The 20,144-nt window shown below is 44.0% G+C and overlaps 1 protein-coding gene across 1 annotated transcript in view; it reads left to right on the top strand.

Annotated features, from left to right (window-relative positions):
* The window catches only part of thada (THADA armadillo repeat containing), a 127,751-nt gene that overhangs the window by 8,774 nt on the left and 98,833 nt on the right, over window positions 1–20,144 (top strand). Inside the window, 10 exon segments of the mRNA XM_080782200.1 lie at window positions 292–446; window positions 2,039–2,194; window positions 2,503–2,610; window positions 2,808–2,931; window positions 3,649–3,794; window positions 7,071–7,320; window positions 9,247–9,382; window positions 11,234–11,370; window positions 12,130–12,258; window positions 13,279–13,451. Coding sequence (XP_080638326.1) covers window positions 292–446; window positions 2,039–2,194; window positions 2,503–2,610; window positions 2,808–2,931; window positions 3,649–3,794; window positions 7,071–7,320; window positions 9,247–9,382; window positions 11,234–11,370; window positions 12,130–12,258; window positions 13,279–13,451 — 1,514 coding nt within the window.

Below are 20,144 nucleotides of genomic sequence, written 5' to 3'. Positions count from 1 at the left end.
CCAAAGTACGAAATTAACTAAAACTAAACTATAACTAAGCATTTTCACCAAAATAAAAACTACAGTGTAAATAAGAACTAGCAAACCCGCTCTAAAAACGAACTAAAACTAGCTGAATTAGTAGAATGTAAAAACTAACTCAATCTAAACTATAATGAAAAAACCAAAACTATTATAACCTTGGCACATACCCAGATTTGTGTACCCACAATTTCCCATACAGACACAAGCACATCGGGATTAGAAATGCCAAGTGTTGGTTTATGTATGTTTATATGTCTTGTTTCCTAGGTTCTCCAGGCAGCAGGGGTGCTGTTGGGGCTCTGATGACGTGTTTGCGGGCAGCTCGAGCCCAAGGCGTGGCCCTGTCCTCAGGAGATGGACTGTGGGGGGGACTGGTGCCCCTCTCTCTGCTCAGACAAGCACTGGTGCACAAACATGACCAGGTGAGTAGGAAGCTAGTACTACATTATCTGCTTGTGTATATACTGTGTGTTCTGCCATTGGGCTTCAAAACACAGACGAGTTATCGATTATCGACATCCTGTGAATGTTCTGTATGGAGAACCTCAGGATTCTCTGCCTTCATCTGCGTCATTACTACGATGTCGTGACAGAAATATAGAACTAACAAAGTTAGCACATGTATTTGCTCTGTGATATCCACCAAAAAAAGCAAGATCGTGAAGCCAGTCTGGGTCATCCAACTCTGCCACCATGGCTTCCCTTTCTCTTTCATGAACAGTCCGATTTCTGTACGCAGTTGAAAGAAATTCTTCAGCACAGCTCCAGTTTTGTCCAGTTTGACTTTCAGACAAAAGATTGTCAAATTGCTGATTGAGTTCCTTGGCTCTGATGAAAGTAACCGTTTTGATTACTACATCAATGACATTGTCCATTTCCAGGCATAACGCATCTAGATGTATAATAGAATGAATGTTCCAGAATTCTTGCTTTGGATTCTGTGTCTGAACTTTTTCCCTTGAGTTTTGCGACAACACCTGCCACCTGTCTGTCACCACACTAACAGCGCGACTCCAGTCACAGCATTTTTTGACAAGCTGATATTGGCAAAAGCCTCTCTCTTCTCAGGGCAAACCAGCTCAGCTGCCGCCAGCATGCAGTCTTTGATGAATTCTCCCCCTGAATCCAGCTTTGACACAGCAGCTATTCTTCTGGCAATCACATAGCTGGCCTTGACGGCTAGATCAGAGTCTCTCGGGCTGAATCTCACAGCATTCGGTTAACACAGACTGTTGTTTTCCTAGAGCTGCTTCAAGCTTGTTCGTCGTCTGTGTTCTGAGTTCTCCTTTGAACTGGTCATATTTTTCAGCATGCAATATCTCGTAGTGTCGTTTGATATTGCACACCTTTGCCACAGCCATGTGTTACGAGCATATCAGACAGACGGGTTTGCCGTTGACTTCAGTGACTTCAGTTACTGTTGAATACCCAACCTTCTTCTGCAATTTTTCTTTTCGTGTGTGTGTGTGTGTATGTGGACACTACAGTTACTTTCAAACTAAATTGATTTCACTATACTTACATGGTCATTTACATTTGTTGACTAGTGTTCATGCCTCTTACTCTGATCTTGCACTTGTACTGTGAAGTGCCTAATTTATAAATTGAAATGAATGGAATACATCCGTTGCCATTTTGAATAGTATGCCCACTTGTGAATGGAGGTGACCATTACGATTGAATGAGCAAGACATTCTATTCACACCTGGGTACCATGCTCAAGGGGGCAGAAACTGAGCACTCGAGCGCTGTTCATGCAGCCTGGAGAGGGACAAGCTGGAGTTTAAATTACATTGTTTTCAACGAGGGTGGCGCAATAAGAGCAATTTTAGGCATGTGTGCAACATGCCAACTGTGTTAAAGTATTGTACAGTGATAACTAAAGTCTCTAATGTTTATGTTGTACGATTACTACAAATCAATCTAAAACGAAGGGATTTAAGATCATTAAAGCTGGTTTGTTGCCTGGGGTCCAATGCATTTATGCGTCTTCTGTATCATTATTCATTGCAAGGTGAGGATGGACGCTCTGGGTTTGGTGTGTGAATGTCACCGGCGCACGGAGGTCCTGACGTCACAGGAAATGGACCTGATCCGCCACTTCCTGCCCTCCAATCTGAACAGCCAATCACCAGGGGTCAGACAGCAGACTATCAGCCTAATTAAAAAGGTACAACTCACCAGATATATATATATATATATATATAATACTAATTGCATGATCATTTCATGGTAACTTTTTTGTGCATTTGAGATTTTAACAAAATGCGAAAAGTGTCGCTTGCTTTAGAAAATAAATAATTGTTTAAATTTGCGGGAGCAACACAGCCATTTTGGCTTCGGTAGCCGCTGATGCGAGTATCCTTTCTGCCACGACGTTGAAGAAGAGAAAGATACTTTATTGTATACACTACATAAAGTCAAATGTGCGTTGCGAGTGACATTATTAAAACGGCGACCATCTTCTCTTCCCTCCAGTTGCTGTGTAGAGTGAAGGACAGTGGTCAGCTGCTGCAGAAGAAACTGAGCCAGGAGAGAAACCCGGAACAGCGAGACCAAGAACAACACACACTAGACACATATAGGGTATCTCCTTCATCACTCTGTTGAAAATATTTTCACCATGGTACTATTAACATGTTGTGAGTGACGCCTGTGCGCATATTCAAGTTTGCAGCTTTTTCCTGATCCGTAAAAGACAACTTATTCCATATGTCTGCACTATAACATCCAGAGATGTGTGTGGTGTGTGTGTGTGTGTGTGTGTGTGTGTGTGCATGCAGGAGTTCCTGCAGTGGATGTGTGCGATGCTGCTAGAGGTTCTTCTTCCTGGAGCTTGCTTCTCCACATGCTTGATGTCTCTTAATCTGCTGAGCCTGCAGGCCCAGCTCTTCACCTTCACCACTGGTACGACTAAACATTAAAGGACCTCATATGTGACCAGATTTGACTGAGAGACTGCCATCGCGCAAATTGCAGCTTTTCACCACGGGAGAAAAACTTTTTATTCCCTTTTTTTTCAAAATGAGTTAATAGCACAGGCAGACTCTTCACATACTAGTAGAACATGTCTGAAATAAATGCCCAAACATGTAGCTATGGTGTAATGTTAGAGACCACAGAAGTGAACCTTTCAAGCCTGTTTTCTCAACTCACTGTTTTCTGCAAGACATTACTCTATAAGCCATATCTCCAAAACGGGTGGGTCAAACTGAACAACCAATATGTAAATTTGAAGCTATGATTCCCTGCTTTCATATGACATGAAACAACGAAAATTCTAAAGAATCCAATGGCAGTCACTGAGTCAAATTTAGTCACATATTGATATGTATTTTGAACTGAAGATGATTTGTGCCAGAAGAGAATATTTGTGTTAATAAATTGGTAGCACACGCTGTGAGCTTGTATCTATTTTTGAATGTATAAAATATGGATATTAACACATTTAGCTGGGGACCCCCTGGAACCCCCCAGCCCCCCCCCCCAAGAAAGTATTAATTAATTCATTGACAATAATTTTTTTAATTTCTTGTATTAATTAGTCCTTTCAGTGACGCATCATTTAAAACTAAACGTATAATAAACTTATACCATGTTCAAATGTTCCTCTTTTCCTCATAGGACCTGATGTCTTTGCCCTGGGTGACGTGGTGACTCCTGAGCACGCTCAGAATGTCCTCTACTGCGTAGCCAGTAACTTCCTGGAGGTCAAGCAGCTGGCGTCCACGTTGCTACGGCAACTCCCTCCATCAGCTGTTGGACTGCAGGTAATGTAGGCTATACGGGTTCGCCTCCTGGCCGAGGCTACAGGCACCAGACTCCTTAGTAGTGTGGTCTGTCATTTTTAGTACTGTACTGTACTGTACAGTACTGTACTGTAGAGGGACCCCCCACACAGTAACTCTGTCATTTCTCAACCGTTTCGGGTGTGGGGCGGCTCGCCGGAATCGGGCGGGCACCCTGGGTGCGTTCCTGTGGGTCTGGAACTTCCACTTTTAATATTGTAGGCGGTACCGGTGTTTTTTTGCCCAGGTAGTGCACACCAAAAATTCAGACAATTACATTCTACTATGTCATCATCACACTGGTTTATTTTGATAGGCCCAGCACTAGGCTATAGTCATACATTTGCGAAAGACAGACATAAATAATGGCACGAGCAAGAATGATTAAGTACTACACCTTTTTCTACTTAAAATCCTCCTATATCCTATATTGTCTATGCCCTGACTCTATGGCATATTCACTGCAATAATAACAGCGGACAAAAAGTAGTTTTGTTTTATATGTTACAGTCAGGCCATTATGTTTACACTCTACCTAAGCATGTTGGTATGAAAGCCAGCATTCTTAATCCTGTATCGTACAAACCAAACCATGTGGGAATCCGTTGAGAACTCAGGGGGTTGTGTTGCTTTTCATGCCTCTGTTTAGACTTTTATGGTTTTTACAGCGACGTACAACCGTATCGCGCATCGAAAAGGGAAACAGGGTATCTGAAGCGTTTTTTGTTTGTTGGTTTGTTCTATTTAAAATTTTAAAATTCCCAGGTAGGCATGCCTTTGGCTAGGCGAAAATGGCACAGTCAATCTTAAATGGGCCAATAGGCTTTCAATATATAGGGGAAACGGAGTTGTTGCTGACGTCCAGGTTGAAAAAAACCAACAAAAGTCGGGTGGTCAAAAGTGGGGGGGATGAAATCACCTATCTGTGAGAGTGGGGGTGTCGCGACGTACTCAGTGAATGGTGGTGACGAGCCTGAACAAGTGTCTTCCACAACGTGACACTCTGCAGTTGTGGGCTTGTGGCTCGGCAACTCAGTCAGTATAGACATAACAGACATAGAATGTGTAGCGCAGGCAGATGGTCAGTCATGTGCGAAACTTAACATGGAGAGTGAATGGCACAGATCGGTGCGCACGCAGAGCATTACGTTTAGACAACGTAGAACATTTTGTATCCACATATTTATGGCAGATTATACATTGTACTCACTAGAAATTAACTATATGATATTTACCTTGTTGGTTTGATTGTCTAGTAATTCACCACCACCATCTAGTGGTGGTGTGGGGCGGTGCACTAGCACCCTCTATTGACCAGCTGCCGCTGTAGGTTGACTATGCTTTCATATTTTAGATATTCTTTTTAATAATGTGTTTGTATTGATGTCTCCATGAGACCTTAATTTCCCCTCTGGGATGAATAAAGTACCTACAATGTACGGGGAACATATGTTGGTTAGGCGTATATTCTTTCTACGTCCGAGCATAGACATGGTAACGCCCCGCCTGCCTCTGATTGGGTATCATGTATTAATCTAAACTAATACTAATAAAGATCAAGGGAAAATAGACTTTTTTTTTTACAGTACAATAATGTTTAAAGTTTACACATGTATAAAATAAACAGGCCAACGGCATAAACAATATTGGTTTACAAATATGATTTACTAATATAAAGTTACTGTCGCGCGTGCCAAGCTGTCATTCTCTTGTAGCTATTATATATCACCCCATTCGACTGTATTTATTTCCCACACGGAGTAACCTCGCGCAGCAGACTATCCAGCATGTATCTTCCACCTTGGAGACACCGGCTGTGTCGGTAGGCCAATCAGAGGCAGGCGGGGCGTTACCATGTCTATGCTCGGACGTAGAAAGAATATACACGTTGGTTAGACATACCAACAATCCTCCTACAGTCCTTAGTCAGACAAACCCGTGCTGTGGGTTAAAATAAATCACCCGTGGCTTCCTGTGTGGTGCATGCTTTTGGTTAGACATACCATTGGTCCGATATCTCAAACCCTCACCCTAACCCTAACCTCCCACAGGGCAACACACCTAAACCTAACCCTAACCCTCTCCCAAACCTTAACGCACCCCTCACCAACCTTAGGGTTAGGTTAGGATTTGGGGGTCCTCCAAGGACACACAGGCATGTGGTGTGTCTGACTGTGTAGTAGAGAGCAAGAAAAAAACAAATGAGAAATAACATTCACGAAAATAAGTGATTATCTCTGAAAGTTATCTCGAAACCAGAAGAAACTGGAAACTGTGCATTGCAATGATAACAGTGGTCAAATCTATCTAGCCCCCCGGTTTCTCAGAAAGCCAATTATCCTTGGAATGCCATGGTCAAACCATTCCAAGCCAAGGCTTCTTTAAACATGTCATCATTACATTCTAAATGTGACATGTTTAAATTGTGTTACAGAAATGTGTTTTGTTCGTGTCAAAGTATGTATTGCTACTGCAGAAGACACGGTTCTGCCAAGTGCTAACATGAACATGTCTGAATGTTTATTTACAATGTTATTTCTAAACCATCTTTGAAACCAATTCTCTCACAGTTTCCGCCTGGGCTGTTTCACAAAGTACACTGGACTGGAAAGAATGAATTGAATGCATATCAATTTGAACAGTCTGACCACGTTTTAATGGGTCGTCCATTAGCATTGCATGAGACGGACATTAGCGCTCATATTTTACATTGTCGTCTTCCTGTCACCACTTAAAGAAATACCCTAGTAGTACTTAACTGGATAACTGCACCATTGATCTGCAGCCAGGGCGTTTGTGGGATGGTGTGAATGGTCGTTTTTTGATAAACTCTGTAGCCCATCAAGAACATCTGCTCGATGGAAACATTTTCGATCGAAGGCTTTTCTTCAGATGGACATACATATTCTATTCATCGTCGCGGACTCCGGCCTGGCGGAGTGGGGACCCCTGTTGTAGGAGATTCTTCTCAGTTCTGCCGAATATCTTTTATTTCACAGAAAGTAAATGATGTTTGTATGCAACCTAACCCAAGGATATAGTTAGGGGTTTGCTATCATTTTGCATTCTAATTCTGGTTTCCTATAATCGATATACAGTAAAGGCATTTCAAATTTTAAGTTTGTCTGTGTTTGAATCCAGGAACAACAACAGGAGCCTTATTTCCCTATCACAAGTGAACATAAAGTATATTATCACTATAAATGACATTTTCTCTAACTAAACCTGGCCCTGGCGGGTTACTCTTAACCGTTAAAGGATCCAGAGAGGATACACGATGTCCTCCAGGCTGCCCTGGACCTCAGCACCAGCACCAAACCCTTCGACAGCGTCTCAGCGGCTCACCTCCTTGCCCTGCTGCTCCACCAGCCCGCCCTGCCCCAGGCCCTGCTGCGCTGTGCCCAGGAGCAGGGCCTCCCGTTCCTGCTTCCCTCGCCACCACCACCACCACCACGGCCCCATGAGGCTGCTGAGGAGGACCTCACCCTGGAGCTCAACACGCTGGCCGGTAAGGCCCCGTTCCAAAGCTCTGATCATGGCAGATTAATGCATTCAGACCTGACGTCGAAATAAAAAAGTTCTCTCTGAAAGAATATATTTTTCAAAAATAGCAGACCTACAAGTTGATAGCGCGGCGGGTGTTGCTTGTAATTAAAATTAGTTTTTATTTCCTAGACGGTTTATCAATACTAAAAACGGGGGAAAAGGGAGGTGGAACAATGTTGGCGTCAAGTTCAAACAATTCAAATCGAATCGAATACTTCGGATCTATGGGCACTTTCCTGCCTATAAACACTCACAGCATGGGCTCAATCCCACTGATTAGGGATGGCACTAGGTGTGAATGGCCATTGTCCCATTGTCTTCTTTAAAGTGCTATAAACAGTGCAATTCAATTGAGCTACATTACAAAACTATATTCAACATGTGCTCAAAACAACTTGCCATGGCCAGTAACAGGAATGACAAAATCTACCATATTCTTAAAAGTGACTTATTGAATGAATCCGTGGTTCTCAAATTGGGGTCCAGGGACCACCTTGGGTCCTTGAGGGGGGTTCCAGCAAAATGAGGCACAGTTTTATCACTTCAAGGTTCAAACATTTTATACAAAATTCGAAAATTGCCGATCTACAAGCTCACAATGCTGGACCTCCCTGCCGACTCATTGTGAGCTCATACTGTAGATCAGACCTGGTATGGAAGAACAACTATTAAAACGGCTACCTCCAATGTTCTCATTGTTAAAATAAAATGCTAGTATTTACATGACTTGTAACTTAAACAAAAACATAGTTTTCAACTGGGAAAGGAAACGTCTCAAGCATGCAAGTAGAAAGTTAAAAAAAAATCACATCCGTGTGAAATGAGGGGCGCTCTTATTGTACAAAATCATAAATGGCCATTTACTGCTTTTTATTTAGAAATACATTTGATATTATGCATAATTAAGTTCAGCCTTTTGGCCCGGCCCTCCCCGGTTTCTCATTTGGCCCCTTGGGAAAAATAATTGCCCACCCCTGCTGTAGATGAACACATATTCTTCAGCTGGCTGTCCAAGGTCAAATACATATTCTAAAACGGGTAGTCCCAATATTTCATTCTGATTGGCTGGTTACCATCACGTGACCGGTGTAAATTTCACCGATAACCCACTCCTTCAATCACTTTGTATCATCTTGCAGCCTTGTAGCTGAACTGGGGAAGGAGAGCGCTTGATTGATTTACAAACACATGCCGTGCGGGCGTCTAAGCACCGCCCGGCTCATAATGACTCGGCAGCCCCGACTCCAGGCAGCCCCGTAAAAACATCAAGCGCTATTCTCCCGTCACATAGCCTACTTACCGGGTATTTTACACTGGCTGCGGGGTAGAAGACCCTCGGCTGCGCCTCGGGTCTTCCTACGCCCCCAGCCAGTGTAAAATACCCGGTAACCTGAGACCTCTCGTGGCTTATTGCTTAATTAACAGTTTGACTCCATAAAACGCTTTACCCGCATTTTAATCAAATATTCTACGCTGCCGATATTGTTTTATTACCTTTTGGAGCATACGCTGAAGTATTTTCAGCTTTCAACCACGAAAATCCGGTTCGATGGTTTGTTATGATGAGACGATCCAGCGGAAAGAAACCACAGTGCAGAGCAAGTTGTAGTCCAAACAAACCCCCCGGTTCACTTGCATTGGGCTCAATTTCCCAGAAGCCCTAGCAGCCCAGGTGATGACTTGATTTCCGGTTTTGTCGTCATAACGTGACAGCCTCGTCATCAGGTCCCGGATAAATCCGCCGTTTCTTTTTAATTATTTGAAAAACGGCGAATTAAACGCATTAAACAAATGACGGGTATAGCGTTTTACGCGCGGTGGAACACTGGATTAAACAATTAGTTAGTTAACCACTGATCTAAATGTACTGTATATTGTGTGTCTCCAGTCATCCAGTACCTGCTGCAGTGTCTGAAGGACGAGGTGGTGAGGGCCGAGTCCTCTCTCCTGCAGGCCGCTGCCTCTTATCCCCTCTACGGCAGAGCTCACTGCATCACCGCTGCCCTGCAGCACCTCAGCACTGGGTGAGAACGGGACCACAGGACTGCATTGATTGATTGATTTATTGATTTATTAACAGTTTGCAGAATTACAGTACATTTCAAGTACAACTCAATACAACAACTGTTAACTGTGAGTGGACGACACCATAAAGCATTACACTTGTTTACAATAGGGCCCACCATTTTCAATTCATCAAAACAATTAGAGACGTACGAATATACACAACTATATACCGGTAGTCAAAACAGGAAATCATCATAGGAGGTAAAAAGGGAAAAGAAACATATACAGTCAGGGGGAAATGGGTGGGTGGGGGATTCCGATTTTACGGGGGCCCGTTTTGAATTGCAGCCGTCCGTAGGAGGGCGGTTTTGAAGGACTCAAGGGATTTGCATGTCTTAATGACTGTTGGTAGGGCGCTCTACATTTTGGTGGCATAGGAGTGAAATTAATTTAGGCCCTTGTTTGTGCAGAATCTGGGTTGTACATGGTTTGTTGAACTCCCTCTGGTGTTGTGGGTGTGGACTTCGTTGATATTAAGGAAGTATTAACTATTCTATTCTATGAATTACTTTTTAGAATTGGGCAATTGAATTGTTTTAAAAGATTCATTGCAAAAAAGAATATTTTTAGCAGAGTGGCTGCCTGATGGCCTCAAAAGTCTAATATCCCTCGAGCCATAGGCAATTGCGATATTTATTTTTAACCGAGAAACTAAATTAGTCTGATAAGTGATAATCCATCTATTTTATTACTTTGTTGTGCAACGGTGTCACACAAAACTAGGGCAAATGACCGACCTGCAAGCTCACATCACGGTGCATTGTGAGTTCTTTGTTTACTCGTGAGAGAAGGGAAGCTGAGAAGGAGTGAGGAAGGAAGGTCTGTGTCTGACTCTGCACCGTTAGGCCACCTGCGTGCGTCCAGAGACAGAGACGGAGCTTCTGAACAGTGCGCCTTTGCAACAAAACACTGCAACATTGTATCAAGACGGTGAACGGTATAATCCCTTACAGGTTCATTTTCCACTTTGAGTTAAACGAACACTAAGGTTTTTTACTGTGCAGTAAAGCCGAGGGATAGAAAGCTGACACATGGCTGGTGAAATACAGTAGAGACTGTTCCGGGCCGGGTCAATTACTTTGGGCCTCCTCCTGGATGCTTGTTTTTTTTGAAGGGGTAAAGTTTGTGTGTATCTTGTTCAAGCTCTCCCACCCACACAGATCTCTTAATCCTTCACAATTAACTGCAGATGTTCTCCTTCAGTTCACTTTAGATCTTTGTTGACTCCTAAGTCCTAATGCTGTTGACTCATAGTTGATGGCAGTCAAAAGGAATACGCTCCCCTGACTGAAAGGTTTGCCATTTCGGAGTGTTTGTGTGTGTTGTAGCGGTGCGAATACCATCAGACGGGGACAACTTCTTGCTTGCAATTAAAATAGTTTTTATTTCCTATACGGTTTATCAATACTAAAAACGGGGGAAAAGGGAGGTGGAACAATGTTGTGGCGTCAAGTTCAAATCGAATCCAATGTGTCACTTCCGGTGCCGTGTCATTAGTCAGAAGGTTCATTGTTCCGAAATTACTATCCTTATCTCTATCCCTAACCTAAACATAACCACAAGCACGGGAGCAGTGCATGTTCGCCAGCCTTAATGCATGTTCGGACTAACGGGACTTCGGATCTATGGGCAGTTCCCTCACTTTCCTGCCTATAAACACTCACAGCATGGGCTCAATCCCACTGATTAGGGATGGCACTATAGGTGTGAATGGCCATTGTCCCATTGTCTTCTTTAAAGTGGTATAAACACAACAGTGCAATTCAATTGAGCTACATTACAAAACTATATTCAACCTGTGTCAACAGTTGTTTGAGCCAGACGGAGCTGTGGAGGAGTCTGGTGTCTGAGCTGATCGCAGCGTGCTACAGGATGTCAGACGTGGTGTCCCCGGTGGTCCAGAGCTCCTCCCCAGAGGGTCTTATCCCCATGGACACAGAAGCAGGTAACTACCCTCACCCTGGGTGGGGTTGGAACTGGGTTCAAGCCAGGGGGGCAGTCAGACAGATATTTCGTGAAGCCACTAAGGAAATCGGGACTTCCTGAAAGTTCATATAATGGCCTGTTGTGGCGCTGTCATTGGGCCCAAAAAAACCCTCCATAGAGGTCCATGTATTTGGGCCCAACTTCACCTAGACTGTATTACCTTAATAAACATGGTCATGAATACTTTCTGCTTCCAGTCACTAGTTTAAAGTCTCATGTCTTTTTGGAAAATGATGGTCCCATTTATTTAAAAAATGACCATAAAGTCGCGTATGTTCTGAGGGGCGTGGCTACCGTTACAGTCTATGAACGGGAGCCACCCCCCGTTCAGTCAAAATAAAAACCAACGAAGAGTAAGGGGGGAAGTCCCGCCTCGTTGTCTGGGCCAGCCAATGGCCAGCTGGGCCCAAACGGAGCCAGCCAATGGCCAGCTGGGCCCAAACGGATCTAGAAATATGGCGACTTACAGTGCAAGGAATTACAGGCTTCATTTTACGTCCATGTTAGACCCGGGGAACGCTTTGTCCATATTTTGTACAGTCTATGGTTCAAGCTAATGCTTGACATTTTGTGCTCCAGAACACAAAATGTAGTCAATAATAAAGATACAAACTCAATAATAAGACACTATGCCAATAAACATTGAACATCAATACCGTATCCATGGTACTAACGACACCCAATGCTCATAATGGAACTCATGTGTGCGTGCGTGCAGATACTTCGGCAGGTCTTCAGAGGATCTTACAGGAGATTCAGCCCAGGGACACTAATGACTTCTTCACCGACGCCAGGGAGCTGGACTCCCAGCCCGGAGAGAATCACACACCGACGCACGATAGCACAGGTCAGTCAGAGACGGAACGCTCTCACGAAGACATCATTTTAACCAGCACGCACAACACCAGTCTGTTACGTTTAGAGGTGACGCGGTTTATTACAGATTAGCCGATCAAATGGAATAATTTAATTATTCTTTTGTAAGCAATTCATTGGTTTAGTGATTAGAGTGATTAGAGATAACAAACAGGGTAAATAAATGAGTCACTCAATATTATAGTGTGTACAGATCCCATAGCTTGCGGCAGCAGTAGGTAGAGATCCCATAGCCTGTGGCAAATAAACAGCTTCATTTTGTGAAGAATTGCCTTCTTGCATATGCCAAGGGACAATACCACCATGTGCACGCAGACTGACTGACACATTTCTGTTCATATAACATTAGGACGTCTCAGTTGTCTCGAGGCTTATAGGCTACATCCTTTTTGTGTCCCCTTCATCAATATCCTTCACATGGCTATAAATAGGAACACCTCACCGGGAGTCCGGGACAAATTAAATCATTGAAGCACAGGTGTTTTCTGTGTTTTATTGTGAATGCAGAATCCCTTCCGTCCTGGGGAGGTCACTGTTTCACTTCCACTCCATGTTTTACTTGGAACAGGCATGGCAGTGATAACGCAACGGTTAATGTAGGGATGAATCAAGGCACTGCTGAGAACGGGAGGAGGCACTCGGCTTCAGCATTTTACTGATGGCTGTATGTGATTGTAGGAGTGTATTATTTGGGTGTTCACGTAAATGTGCTTGTGTTTATACAGTATCTGACCTCCCTGGAACAACATATTTTCAGATGGAGGTCCACGGCCAAATACAGATAGTGTTAGGGGTCCTTGACATGAAAAACGTTGAGCACCACTGACAGAAAACTGTCAGGATTTAGAAGATATTTGTAGAATCGTCCTCAGGTCGAAATGGGTTAATAAAAGAGCAATAAAATGGTCAAGATAACCTGTGTGTGTGTGTGCGTGACTGCGTGTGTGTGTGTGTGTGTGTGTGTGTGTGTGTGTGTGTGTGTGTGTTTCAGGCCGTGACAGTGCGGAGGGCTACAGGGTGACAGCCCAGATGGTTTTGGTGTGTTGTTGGCGGAGCATGAAGGAAGTGTCCATGCTTCTGGGACAGCTGTGCCAGAGCCTGCCCCTGCACTGCACCAACCATGACAACACACACCCTCATCATGGCCTCATCACAGAGGAACAGGTCAGAGGGCGCGCGCACACACACACACACACACACACTCACAGAATGGCACGTTCTGTAACCGGAGCGGCGCAATAATAGGCCAATGTGAAAAGGGGTTCTTCTTATGCCTTGGCTGGCAAATGATGATGATGATTTGAGGCATTTTGTTCCAAAAATGTGTTTTGCAAAAATCCACCTGTTGGTGGCGCTATTACAGGCCTATGTGAAAAGGGTGAGATATATTCCTCAGCCTAGTAGGAAAGTCTGTGAAAGATGTAACGTAAATTGCACGCTGCGTTCATGATTTGAGGCTTTTTGTTCGAAACGGGCTAATCGTGCAAACTTTGCAAGCCAATATTAGCCAATTAGGAAGGAATATGAAATATCGGACAGATCCGTCTTGAACACATGACTATAGAGATACTGTGTAACGATTTGTGGGATTTTTTTTGACAGAATCTGAAAGAGTAATATCCAATAATGTGTTTTTACAAAAGTCGGCCTCCTGGTGGCGCTATAACGGGCCGTTCTGGAAAATTTGGGGCAGAGGTTCATCGTTGGCATCCAGGGATTGTGCGTGCAAAATTAGGAATCGACCGGGTTAACAGTGCCAGAGCGACGCCACGTCGTGTCGCGCTTTCACTGCACGTTTGCATAGTAAGTGTGCGATCATGCTGTCTTCAGCCTGAAACCCTCCTACAACGTTGCATTTCAGATCAAATAATGAACAATCCATGCTACAAATGATATGTTTCTGGCTGTGGCCGAGTACCTCCTCCTATCCACGTTTTGTTTGTTTGTTTGTAGCCCGAAGGCACACATGGAATCTTAGCTACAGATTGTTCTCTTGGAAACGTGTCATTTCATGCTAGAGTGAACATAGGCCATGCATCTTCATTTGAGTGTTTAGGTCTATACTGTATGTTATGTTTTATATCTCAGCACAACATCTATTCCTGTACTACTTCTACCAGTACTTCTACTTTAAAAAAATGTCTTTTCTGAAAAAAAAATATTTCTATGTCAAGGAACCCCAAATATATATGACATTGGCCGCTGACCCCATCTGAAAATATGTAGTTCCAGGGACCCTCTCAGTAGCAAACTCGCTCTGAAAGAACATATATTCAAAGATTTTGGGACCACAGCAAGAGGGAATGAACGATTCCCACAGCCACTTGCCAGTGCTTTGAAGCTAGAAGTAGGGATGTCCGACATTATCAGCCTCCAGATATTATTAGCAGATAATAGCATAAATATGTAATATCGGGGAAAATATCTGTATCGCTTTTATGCATGCTATTTTACCACTAAGCAAAACAATCTAGAGCAGAATAATGTTGCGCATCTGTGAGGTCTGAACTAGATGTTATATTGATATTGTAGATATTTTATTTTATTAGATGTATAACGTCTACTTTTGGTAAAAGCCTGCATATATCGGTATCGGTTGAAATCGGAAATGAAGAGTTGGGCAATATCGGACAATCGGATATCTGCAAAAAAGCCAATATCGAACATCCCTACTGGATATACAGTAGAAGGCATGAAATGACCAGCACTGAGCACACAACATCGCACAACTCCTACATAGCTGTTTACGTCGCATCCCTCTCTCTCTCTGTGACACACACACACACACACACACACTAGTCTCACGGCATGTTTACAGTGTGTGTTTTTGTGTGGATGAACGTACTGTACTATAGAACGGTGTGTGTGTGTGTGTGTGTGTGCGCGCACACGCGCAACGCCACGCTGGGAGCCTCTTCAATTAGCATCCGCCCTCGTTAGCGCCGCGCTTTCATTTGAGGCCGACCCGCTGGTTTTAACAGCCACGACGCCCCTCCCTTTCCCCTGCATTCTTTCCAAATCACTTCCACCTCCAGGAGGAAAACCCTGAGCAGGACAAACAACACACACACACACACACACACACCCCGCCATTTACCCCCTACACAGTCAAGTACAGCCTATGTCTGGTACCCTTGTTATTATGGAGTTTAACATGCTGAACCACTCAGACGTGTGTGTGTTGTGTGTGTGTGTGTGTGTGTGTGTGTGCGTGCGTGCGCGTGCGTGCGCACCATATATTTACACCCCTATGAGAGGAAATGTGTATAGAGAAAGTAGGAAGTAACAAACTGCTGTGTGTGTGCATGTATGAAGGACTATAGTTTATATGTCCTGGTTAGACCTCGGTAGAGTCATGGCTTCTCATGCTGAATATAGTCCTATAGGATTTAGAATTATTTTCAGTCTATTCTGAGATAAATATGGGTTATCTCGCTAGCATTGCCAGCTGTCTATAGGGATAATGGCCACATTTCTCTGTGCATTTATGCTGCACAGTAAAATACTCTTTGCTGCTACTTAATTTAGCCATTTGCAACTCGGAGAGTTACATTAGCACAGATTTTACTGTGTACCGGTAAGCTATTAACCCATTTTTACCTGAGATCAGATTCTAAAAATGTCTTCCACATCCTGACAGTTTTCTGAAAAGCTATGTTTCTATGTCAGTGGTTCTTCGATTTTCCAAAAATAGCAGACCTACAAGCTCGTAGCTCTGAGCTTGTAGATCTGCTATTTTTCAATAGCTAAAGCATAACATAATGTTAAGTTAAAGTCGAGGGAGAGCCAAGCCGATCTTGAACGTTGAACATTTCCAAACGTGTGACTTTGCAAATGGCCGTCACGACGAGTCTGCTTAACGCGGCTTCAGTAACGACCTCCTGGCCTCGCCGAAGAGGTCGTTCGGTGTTAGCATCACGCTATGCTTTAGCTATTGAAAAATAACAGATCTACAAGCTCATAGCGGGCCACCGAGTGGCACGCTACGAGCTTGTAGGTCTGCATTTTTTTTTTTAACCGAAGAACGACTGACATAGAAACATAGCTTTTTCAGAAAACTGTCAGGATGTAGAAGACATTTGTAGAATCTGATCTCAGGTCAGAATGGGTTAAGCCACAGCATGGTCTCTCTGTGATGACCACAGGGACATTCCTGTTGTCCATCCCCCCCCCCCTCGCTCTTTGAAGCACTCGTGCTGCAGCGTCCGTCCGCCGTCCATATTCTTGTGGGAACGTTAGCCCCCCCCAAAAAAAATAGCAGATCTACACCCACACCCCCCCCACTCTACCCCCCCCCCCCCCCCGCTGCCGGCTGAACGTTTTTTTTTCCTGCCCTAAGGCAGCCCTTCAAAGAAGCGTGGCGTTAGGATCAGTGTTTTTTATCTGTTCAGACCCAAAATCAACCCCACCCCCACCCAAGTCATTTCGTGCCTGCACAATGCAACTGTAATGTGTGTGATAATCTGCCCCTACCCCCCCCCCCTCCCTATCTGTCATTACCCCCCCCCCCCCCCCCACCCAAGTCTTCTTACCCCCCCCCCCCCTCTCCACCCCCCCTATCCTTCTTCTTCCTCTTTTTTTCTATGATGCAAGAAAGATGTATTTGGCGCTGCACTGTGGCGACATGGACTAGGGCTACGCTTGCATGCGGGCCCTTTGTCTAAGACAAATTTCTTCCTCGGGAGACTAATAAAGTATATCTCTATCTCTATCTCTCAAGTAGAGTTCAAACCTGGAATCTGCGTTGACCAAAGTTACTCTGCCTTACCGTAGAGATGACATGCTTTGTCAAACGCGCGCGTGTGTGTGTGTGTGTGTGTGTGTGTGTGTGTCTCAGCGAGACCTCGCACGTGTCGCTGACACCGAGAGACCACCGAGTGGCACGCTACGAGCTTGTAGGTCTGCATTTTTTTTTTTAACCGAAGAACGACTGACATAGAAACATAGCTTTTTCAGAAAACTGTCAGGATGTAGAAGACATTTCTTTTCCCCCCCCCCATGTGTTGGGATCCCGTTGGCCCGGCAACGCCCGCAGATGTTTCCGTCGCTGGGGCGGGCGGCGCCATGGCAACCAAAGCAGTTGTTGACACGGACGATGCTGCCATGTTTAATTCTTTCTATCGATGATCCAGAGCCGAGGAGCGGAGAGAGAGAGAGAGAGAGAGCGACGGAATGTAACGTGAATGTCAGATGGGAGAGAGAGCGAGAGATGGATGGGAGAGCGCTTCTGCTGCCTCCATCTTGGGAGGGAGTGTGTGTGCGTGGTGTGTGTGTGTGTGTGTGTGTGTGTGTGTGCGCTGTGCGGTGAGTCCAGGAGGTCTCAGGGAGTTTGACATCTCTGTGTTTGTTTAGCCTTACTCGGACTGTATTGGTTGGAACGCTGGTTACACAGAAGAGACAGCGCCATTCGTCTGGCTTTGTGGCTGCGGTGAAGAGAGAGAGAGAAACAGTCGCACACAACACGGTGTCATCGTCAAGTTAATAGAAGTGATTTATAAATATCCATTTTCTCCTATTAGGTCATATACTATATTAAAAACGGTGAATATCCCAGTCTGTGCGATGGGGGTTGTTGTCGTCTTCTCAAAAGTCTTTAAAATGAAGCACTATACTTTGTGTGTCCTTTTTGCTCTATCTTGTGGGGGGTTTTAGGCTTCATTCGTCTGGTAAATGACAGCTTTGCTCGGCTTCCCCGCTGTTCATATCATGCCATTCTCTCTCTCTCCCACTCCCGCTGTTGTGTGTTGTCGTTTGGGGCTGACTGTAAAAAAAACAAAAACCTGTTGGTGTCCCTCAAAAGTTCCACAAACACAGCCTTGTCTCATGGGACAGACCAGAGGAGGGCAGAGTGGACTAAGAATGGATCGTGGTTTTTCTGTTCAGTTTTTAGCGGGCCAGACTGCCGGGGGTCTCATTTAATGTTTGGTTTAAAAGATTAGCTACCGTACTGTGTATTCATCATACAGTACACTACCCCTGCCGGTCCCCTGAGGGTAAACACAATGTTTAGACATGGGTCCCTACAGCCATGAAAGGTCAAAACTACTTGTGTCATTTTGTTAAAAATATTTGGCATTCCGTCTGATGGGCTGCGGTTTGTTCATCTTCTCCCTATATGGGAGTCTCCTGGTCCCCAGTACGCTTTCATGCTACATAAATTTAGCTTGATACGGCACTGTTTAAATATGTTGAATAAAATAATAGAACATGGAATGAGAGAAGAGAAATAGTCGGCGAATAATTTATTTGTTATGTTAATTTATCCATTTGTAAACTCCCAAGAGTGTTTTTTGCCTATTTTGGCTATTTTAGAAACATTTTTGAGTTCCCAGAACTCGGGGGTTAGTGTACCAGCAGGGCCCGAGTGATGTTCTGGGAACCTAATCTGAAAGTGAGCTCTGTAGTGCATGGAAAAACAGATCCAGGACCCCGGCTCGCTTCGTTTGTGTCGCCGAAAAGCACTATTAGAATCAAATTAACCCATTTAGACCTGAGGACAATTCTAAAAACAATTGCTTCTAATTCCTATCCTATGTTCCTAGTACCATACTGTATGTCTCAACCTTTTTCATGTCAAGGACCCCCAGAATTATCTGTATTTGGCTGCCGACCCTCATCTGAAAATATGTTGTTCCAGGGACCCCCCCAGAAGCAAATATTTGAGTTAAAAGCGTTGGGAAAAGAATATGTATTCAAAGATTTGCGCCACATTTTCGCTATTTCTCAAAAATAGCAGACCTACAATCTCGTAGCGTGGCATTCAGTGCCGCGCATATGAGCTTGTAGATCTGCTATCTTATATACAAGTGAAAAGGTGTACCCATACTCATTCTTCATGCTCTATCTCCGACCGAACCACACTTTTACCACACATCTCTATATGCAAAATAAATTCGCCACCCTCCCCGAACTGACATAGCCTATTTTTTAGCCGTTCAAGTTTCTTATTTACTCTGCAAATATTACTTTTATGAAAATCACGATCGAGCCAGCAGATAAACGGGTGCCACAACACGCCGAGAAACAAGGAATTTAACCACGCTACTTGCATACACTGCAACTCGCTTACAATTCGCAAACCTGGCAACACTGCCTGCCTCTTACGTCACCAGCTCTGCTCCTCCTGGCCTCCGTAGTCCGTCGCGCTCACAATCTGTCGCAGCCATCTTGCTTTTCTTTTGGATGGGCGAGTGGACATTTAATGCTAATAAATTAATTATAGGTCCAGCAAGCAAATCATGATGGTCTGATTGTGCTCAATAGGTCACAATAACATTCCGAAATTAGGTGTTGTGTTTTGTATGGCATTTTCCCCAGTAGTAGTTGCATATCTATCTCAGCTTTTGCCTGATAGCACACATGCTAACGTCAGCAGCCATAGCAACATACAGTGTGCGCAGACATAACATGAGTTGTTTACAACACAAACACACGGCCTTTTCACCACGCAATACACACAACAGCTCGGGAGTTATTAAACCGAACGTGGACGCTGTTTCAGTGTTACATTTGCTGCGCATATCGGAATAATTGTAACGGCATGCATGATAAATGTAACAACGCTAAAAAACACCATTAAACATATCGTTTTCACCTTAAAGCTATTACATTTCATTGAAGCAACTCCTTAGCATTGTTTTCATACCATGGATGTGATAAGATAATGTATCAAACATAAGGGAAATATTAAATAGGATCGGGTGTACCAGTTTGGCCATTTCTTTTTTTTCAATGGGGCAATACATTGATTAAACAAACGTTTGATTGATTGAGTTGTACAACGTTATACAACCCTAAACTAATTTTAGAATACACTACACAATACAATACAATTTTAGAACATATTTTGCACGTTCC

Source organism: Protomyctophum bolini, assembly GCF_963924005.1.
Source record: "Protomyctophum bolini genome assembly, chromosome: 14".
Lineage (NCBI taxonomy): Eukaryota > Metazoa > Chordata > Actinopteri > Myctophiformes > Myctophidae > Protomyctophum > Protomyctophum bolini.
Note: the sequence above shows the minus strand (reverse complement) of the source record. Positions and strands in the feature narration are given on the sequence as shown.